The sequence below is a fragment of the Schistosoma mansoni genome, assembly GCF_000237925.1.
Source record: "Schistosoma mansoni, WGS project CABG00000000 data, supercontig 0181, strain Puerto Rico, whole genome shotgun sequence".
Classification (NCBI taxonomy): domain Eukaryota; kingdom Metazoa; phylum Platyhelminthes; class Trematoda; order Strigeidida; family Schistosomatidae; genus Schistosoma; species Schistosoma mansoni.
This window is the reverse complement of record NW_017386065.1, coordinates 322,730-330,804: the sequence shown is the minus strand read 5'-3', so window position 1 is coordinate 330,804 and position 8,075 is coordinate 322,730. Positions and strand designations below refer to the sequence as shown.

At 33.9% G+C, this 8,075-nt stretch overlaps 1 protein-coding gene across 1 annotated transcript in view; it reads left to right on the top strand.

Annotated features, from left to right (window-relative positions):
• Positions 1–3,044: 3,044 nt before the first annotated feature.
• Smp_166020 (hypothetical protein) overlaps positions 3,045–8,075 on the top strand; it is a gene marked incomplete at both ends in the record, with an annotated part of 28,781 nt that continues 23,750 nt past the window's right edge. Inside the window, 2 exons of the mRNA XM_018795142.1 lie at positions 3,045–3,097; positions 4,934–5,141. Coding sequence (XP_018646999.1) covers positions 3,045–3,097; positions 4,934–5,141 — 261 coding nt within the window. The remainder of the gene's footprint in view (positions 3,098–4,933; positions 5,142–8,075) is intronic.

Sequence of the window (8,075 nt, the reverse complement as noted above, 5' to 3'; positions counted from 1 at the left end):
GTGGATAATGCGGTGGCGTTTAGAGCGAGGGTACTGGGTTCGAGTCCCAGAGTGAACATCAACAAGTCTGAGATCCAGGTACATCCAGCTGACCAGTCCCAAATAGGACGAAACGCTTGTCAAACTGGATTCCATTACTAGCCACTACCCATCTTTGCTTACGATGCTTGTGAATTCAGGCTATATCGAAGCAATAGGCACAGTATGCACATATGCCAATTAGAGACTGACCAGTTGCAGTCCTAACACATCAATGGGAAGAATCAAACAAACAATACTAAGTTGAATTTAAAAGTAGTTATTGTATTTAGTACATTGAAACTAGTTATGTAATAACAAAAAAAATGTATTTGATCTGAGAATAATTTGTCAACTTTATAACATCTTAATAATGTTTATCTTTGTCATTGTACTTTTCTGTCTATCCTACTATCTGTCTATGTATCTATCCAAGTCAGACAAAGATTGAGAAATGGTTCCGCCATTTTTTTTCTTCATATGAATATATTCATCCTTGTTACTAAGGGAACATTTGATACAAATTACATATATACAATGTAATAAAGGTAACAGAATGAATATCGGAATCGGTTATGTAACTTATAGAATAAGAATTCTAAATAACTTAGTAACTAAATTAGATCATTAAAATTGATTATTAAGTAAATACGAGCTGACTATCAGTATCAAATTATGTATAATGGGCTATAAACTGTAACAACCAGCGAGACTGTAATTTATGAACGGATCAATAAGGTAGAAGATAACAGATCTTGGATTTTTGCGCGAAATTCAATCATCTATTTGGTTAAATAGAGTTGTTCAAAATCGTGGATTGGTTGAAGTTAGACATTAACACCGTTGGATGCCGGCTCAGTGATCTATCGGTTAAGTGCTCTGGCTCGAGACTGGTAGGCATTGGGCTGGAATCTCGCGAGGCGGGATCGTGGATGCGCACTACTGAGGAGTCCCATAATAGGACGAAACGGCAGTCCAGTGCTTCCAGGTTTTCCATGGTGGTCTAGCTTTAATTGACTCGTGATTTCAACTATGAAAATAGAGTTTTGACATTATAATTGATGACAGTTCGTGATGAGAACCCTCAATCTAATTCTTAACCTTAATCATCAACCATAAATAATAATTCTAATCCCTCATACTGGTTTATAACCCTCATTTGGTACTAGTTATCAGGTAGACACACTCAAGGTTACTTTGGCGTTACTTAAATATCGTCCATAAATTATAGTCTCACCTAACAACCAATTTACAAATCCGTATATATTGTAAAATGGAAATGAAATACACATGGTTTGTTTAATAAATACACTAAGTAGTTACTAAGGTTTTTGATTAAATGAAAAAGGGCCCTTTCTAAGTTTCTGAAATGTGAAATTGAGTTTATGGAGACCATTCTAATTATTTCAGTGATAAAAAATGAAACACAGTAACAATGTTAGAACGACCATCGATCTGATATGTTAATAGAACAAATCTAAAGTGTATAGTCTCTTGCTCTTTTAGATAAATGATTCATCTTCCGGAGGATCGCTAACCAACTAGATTGGATCCATTAATTTTTTGTCACTTGAACACATAAATATTGGTACAAAGGGGCACCGAATACATATGCGCCATACAAATTAAGTTATTTGTGTGTGTGTTTTGAGGATGTCCGGGTGCTCAGACCGAAGCAGGTAGTTTTCTTAGAAAGCCACACATGGAGCCTTTGACCTAAAGGTCTGATCCCCAAGGAAGTGGAGCAACGTTAAAAGATGCAATCTCATGGTAGTCGGTGACCAATGATCGGCTTATACGCCATTTGTTCCATCAGGATACTAGAATCAGATCATGTGCACCATTGGTTTGGAATCAGGGTTTTCCAAGTCCCCTAGGTGGATCCTCCATATCCAACAACTCGATTTGAGTGCCGAACATTCTTCTTTCGACCTCTCAATTTCGTAAATAATACCCGCGCCGTGAGAAGGCAGTGAGTGAGACTTCCCTGACAGTAGCTGTATACGTGCGGTCATGTGAGAGCATTTGTAGAAGGAGAGTGGTCTCTCACCATTCTTGGCCGTACCAGGGCATTTGATGGCAGACTGAATCCATGGATTCCAGATCTTAGAGATTTCAGATCATCGTTTAAATAATATGCTGGAATTTAATCATAGTCAGTGTGTGATATTAATTTAATGTTATCAATAAGTCAATATTTCATTCTAAACTCTAATAACCCTACTGATTACAGCTACTCAGTACACAATTATTATTCACGAAAATAATCCCTTAATGGTTTAGGCAAACTTTTTAAATGATTCCATATTTTAAGTCTCAAACCGTTTTTTTTCCCATTTGAAAATGTTAATGGTAAGATCTCATGCTTCTGTTGTATTCAATAATATTAACTATCAACATGATCGGTGTATTTTTACATGGCTCTGCTTTCCGCTTTCCAATTAGTAATAAGCGTCGGTCATCTGTCGAATGATATGAAAATATTTGTTCTGTTAATCCGCAACGACTGATATATCCATGTTAGGCACAAAAAAATAGACAAGTATGACAGTGGTTACTCTTAGATGGTAAATTAGTGTATAAATCTCAACCCCATAAAAATATAACAGAAAATCTGAATCGATGTTTGATATATCTGTTAACCTAGTACTGATTGACTAATGTTCATCTCTTACAAATGATCTCAGTTCCTTTCATATTGAAGATAACTTTTGTTGATGATTGTGAACTAGTATGAAATCTAAGTACAGAGCTATACCGCTGGTTATCTACAACAACGTAACATGTGAGTACTCAATTGTATATCATTCGTAAAGTCAGAATATTTGTTAAAAGTTGTATCCATTGCGAGAATAAAAATACCTTGTATTCAGGCAACGTGGTTTAAATTTCAACTCTAATAACTGTTCACGAGGTTAAATATTTGAATTCAACTTTGCTGTTGATAAAGATACATGTTAGTGAAAACTGGACTCAGTTTAACTCTCTAAAGAAAACTTTCTTCAAGGTTTGATGTTCATAACAGCATGACTGGAATACTGAAATTATTAGCCAATGGTTCTTTATTAGTTTGGAACTTGTAAGCTGGAAGTTAATAATATATCTTCAGATTATCAAGTCAAAATATAACAGTTCATATTTCCAACCTTATTTGTGATAAGAATTTCATTGGAAAAGTATTTACACTTCACAAGCCATTAGTTATCTAACAATCTTCCCAAAATGAATGACCACTGATTACCTCCTTACGCCTGTTACTCTCAATGGAGCATAGGCCACCGACCAGCATTCTCCAACCCACTCTGTTCCTTTCTAGTTCTATTCAAGTTTTGTTCATTCTTCCCATATCTGTATCCATTTCTCGGCATAATGTGTTCTTTGGCTTTCCTCTTCTCATTTGGCCTTCAGGATTCCATGTAAGGGCTTGTCTTGTGACGCAGTTGGGTGATTACCTCAATGTGTGTCTTATCCACTTCCAACGCTTCTTCCAGATTTCTTCCTCCACCGGATGGAATCTGGTTTGTTGTCTCCCACAGTAGAATGTTGTTGATAGTGTCTGGCCATCTGATCCGAAGTATTTTGTGTAGACAACTTTTAATAAACACCTGTATCTCCTGGATAATGGCTTTTGTAGTTCTCCACGTCTCCACCCCATACAGTAGAACTGTCTTGATATTTGTATTGAAAATTCTGATCTTGGTGTTGGTTGACAATTGTTTTGAGTTCCAGATGTTCTTCAGTTGTAAATATGCTGCTCTTGCTTTGCCGATCCTCGCCCTCACATCTGCATCAGATCCACCGAATGACCACTGATTACATAACCATTATTTATTGTATAATATAGAGGTTATTTCAATAATTGTCCTTTAACTGACATTCTTTAATTGTTGCATTCGGCGTTTTTCAAACAGTTGAAACGATTTGAATTCGCTGCATAAATTACGAATAGTCTGATTCAGATCTAAACAATCCAACCTACAATTTGAAAATACTCAGTAATAATCATTGATTACCTAAATCCAAGTAAATGATTTTTACGTTGATCTTGTGACGTAGTGATGAAGATACTTGGATCATGAATCAAACAAAAACGAAGTTATCAAGCAGAAATGAATGTATAATAGAAAAATAGATGCATGTCAGATAGTTGACCTTTTAATGAATGTTTAGTTGTTCATAAGAATCGAACATCAAATGTATCAAAACACAAGTATCCTCAGTGTTTGAACAAACTACTTTCAAGCATAAAGTTAAGTCTTAATTCATTAGTTATCAGATCACAAAACCTTTTGATCTATACTCCCTTTGATAAGATTTGCCTAATATTATGTTTAATTGTAAATGATAATGATGACTAACCTAAATGATTAGAAATAAGTAAGTACGCAACAATGGAACTTTTAATCGATTATTTTTCATTCTATGTATGCATAAGGAGTACTTTCCACAAGTGAACTTCGGGAGACGACACTTTTCGCCGCCGAGAAAATCTACATAGTAAAGGAAAGTACATTGCTAGATATACATTATACGACATATGAAAAGAATATTACAAACAATCTATATATATATATATATATATATATATATAGCACTCAGGTACTGAGTGCTGATAACCACTTGCTTGTGCAATAAGGTGAAGCTTAAATTCACTTGGTATTGTTTGCTTTGAATCTTCCTATTGATGTTCAGAACTGCAATTGACCATTCTCTTATTGACATATGTTTATACTGTGCGTAATGCCTCGATATTGCCTTAAGTTATAAGCATTATAAGCAAAGATGGATAGGGGTTAACAATGGAATTCAGTTTGACGAGCGTTTCGTCCTATTCAGGAATCGTCAGCTGGATGTATTTACCTTTTAAAATAAACATTACTTCGCTAATTCATATTATTTTCTTATTTTAATCTAGTGATAAACATGTCATACAAAATGATTCCAATTCAAAATGTATCATTGAAAATCAAATCCATCCTTTATGTAATAGACAATATTCAAATGTAAATAATTTAGATCTAGATCAATCAAATCAAATTTTAATTAAGACCTTAACAACTAAAATAAATTTGAATGAAAAACATCAATTGTCAAATATGAAATCAATACCATTTACTGTTTGGGTAAGTTCCCCCCTTTTTTGTTGTTGTTCTTGTTGTTTTATCTTCATTGATTTTTTCAAGCAAAAAACATGGTTCCCTTTTTTTCCGGAATATTTTGAGGAACAAAACCAAAATGAGAGTAGATAAAACAGTTAAGGTATAAACATAAGACATTTTAAACAAAGATGGATAGTGGCTAAAAATGGAGTCCTACTTGGGACTCGTCAGCTGCCTATAAGGCTGGTGACAGTCCTCACAGGGTGCACATTTGTTAACAAGAAACTGATCAATTGTAGTCCTAAAGATCAGTAGGAAGATACAAGTGAGCAACATCAAGTGAAGTTATAAACACAAGACATCATACAGCAGAAATATAAACATCAATCTCGCATACGGGATCGTAAATGTTCACTTCTGAAGAGTCTTGTACTAGGATGAAACGATCGTTTAATGCTTTCAAGTTTTCACTGACTATCTATTATTGATCGTTTTATGATCTTAATAAAGCCTTACGACTTTACAACAACTGAGTATTGAATCTCTAAATGAAACTTACCTTTCTTTTCACATATTTACTACTTACTATACATGCAGAAAAAAATTGTTGAATAAAGAGAATCACGTACACGATATTCTAGTTCTTTTATAGCTGAATTCATGAGTCGATCAAAGCTAGATCAGCATGGAAAACCTGAAAGCACTCAACAGCTGTTCCGTCCTGGCATGAGACTCCTCAGCAGTGCGCGTCCATAAGCCCGCACGAGGGATTCGAACCCAGGAACTATCGATCTCACATATGAACGCTTAACCTCTAGACCATTGAATCGGCATCCAACCGTGTTCATATCTAACTTCAATCAATCCATGATCTTACATAACCCTTCATCCATTGTCTAAAGGTTTTCAATGGTGATCTAATTTACATCTATTCATGAATTTAACTATTAAAATTATTACAATCTTCATAAATCACATTCTGATCATTATTTATTTACTGTCTGATTGCACACAAATTTTGTTTGTCCATCTCTTCGTATGACATTCATTGTAAACCATTGGTAACGATCAAATTTAGATAAGTATGATAAATAGATCCTGTACATTATATGCAGTTATTACACCTTGGTATATATTATGTCATAGCCAAACTAATCAATCACCTTCCATTTGTTATTCAATATATAATATTATGATTAAAACTATGCTTATTGTTTAATATGTAATCAACATACTTAATCAGACGACGAAAGACAATCAGGCGAAAGTGTAGTATCCATATGGACAAACACACACACACACATAGATGTATTCATACCATTACATAACAGTTATACATATATACCATGTCAATTGAGATAGACAGTTACCGTGTCTTATTTATGCAAATTTATTTTTTTAAATTTCATATAAGTGATTAATAATGCTAAATATTGTACTTTGATTACATTTGGTAAGAGACGTTTCGGTTAGCGCTTTTTTTTTAAACAAAGTTGTTATCTACAGGATGGGATTGTCGATCCTATGCTTAACCCTTCTCCTTTGTCCGGGTTTAGGACTGACAGTAGCCCTAGAAGAGTTACAGACGGAGTTATCTGATATGAGAGGACAAGGATACCTGATGCATAAACCAAGATTTCAAGTTTTACAGACATCTAAATGTCCACATATCTCTTACATGTTTTTTTCATAAATAAACTACCAATACATAAGAAGATTTATTAACTATCCATACAAATTGATTTGAATACATTAATTATATGTAAGATCCATAGGTTATATATGCAATGAATGATTTATTGTTCTAGGGAAATTTATCTTATTTGAAAGTTGTCTCAATGTGTGTTTGTATTGCAATGGAATTTAGATTATATATATCTAATGTTATGTAATTGTGGTGTGTACTACTGATATCGACACATATAAGTAGTATGTATCATTAATTGAAAGTGAATTACTTGAAGATAGAAGGTTAAGAAAATCGAAGAAGAGAGAACGAGAAGAGGGGATAAGTTTGACTGTTACTTTAAGTAAACATTGTGATTCGTGTATATTAATGCATACTTACAAATATTTAAAATTAGTCAACAGGGAACTCTAGGCATTAATCATATACATTTGCTACTCATCTGTAGAAGTATCTGTTGTCTCATGAGAACGGATTGTTCATGTAGAGTTCGAATCCGTGTCACTAAAACGTTCAAGTTTTATCTGACATCACATAGGATTGAGATATTTAGACTGGTGGCTACATTAGATTTGGTCAATAAAATTTGTTCATCATTAAATACTAGGTAGTCTAAACACTGACTATCACTTTATGATCAATGCCTGTATTGATAAACGTAATTAACATTCTGCTGTGTGCTTAAAGTAAGTTAAAAAAATTGAACATTGATAAGTTAGCTAAACAACTTCTTGTTTCATTTATCGGATAATTACTCCGCCTGCAGCTCCTTCAGGGGCTGCTGCCGGTCCCAAGCCCGTATAAAGGAGGAGGGTTGAACATGAGGTTAGCTGCTCCATCCCGTAGAAAACTAATTTGCTAAAAAAACGCTAACCAGAAAAAATTAATTACGTAGTATATATAAACTTCTAAAATTTCAAGCAAACAGGAATAGTCATACTTCTATTCATTTCATTCACTTAGTTACGATCGTCTATTATGTTGTAAGGATCAAATAGACATTACAATGAATGTAATAAGTGGAATAAATCAAACTAATCTAGGATGAGACAACTTAAGTTGATCTATATAAATCATACTAAATAGAGCAGATGATACTTTGTATGGTAATAAGGGAATGAATATGACATCAATATGAATATAGTTTATGTTAATGAATTGTATCTACCATTCGATAGATCTTCTGAGCTGAATAAAACGAAGTAGCAGGTTTACGGGCACTCAAGAAAATAAAATTATTGACTGACATTTCCCAAGGGAAAGGAAACAAA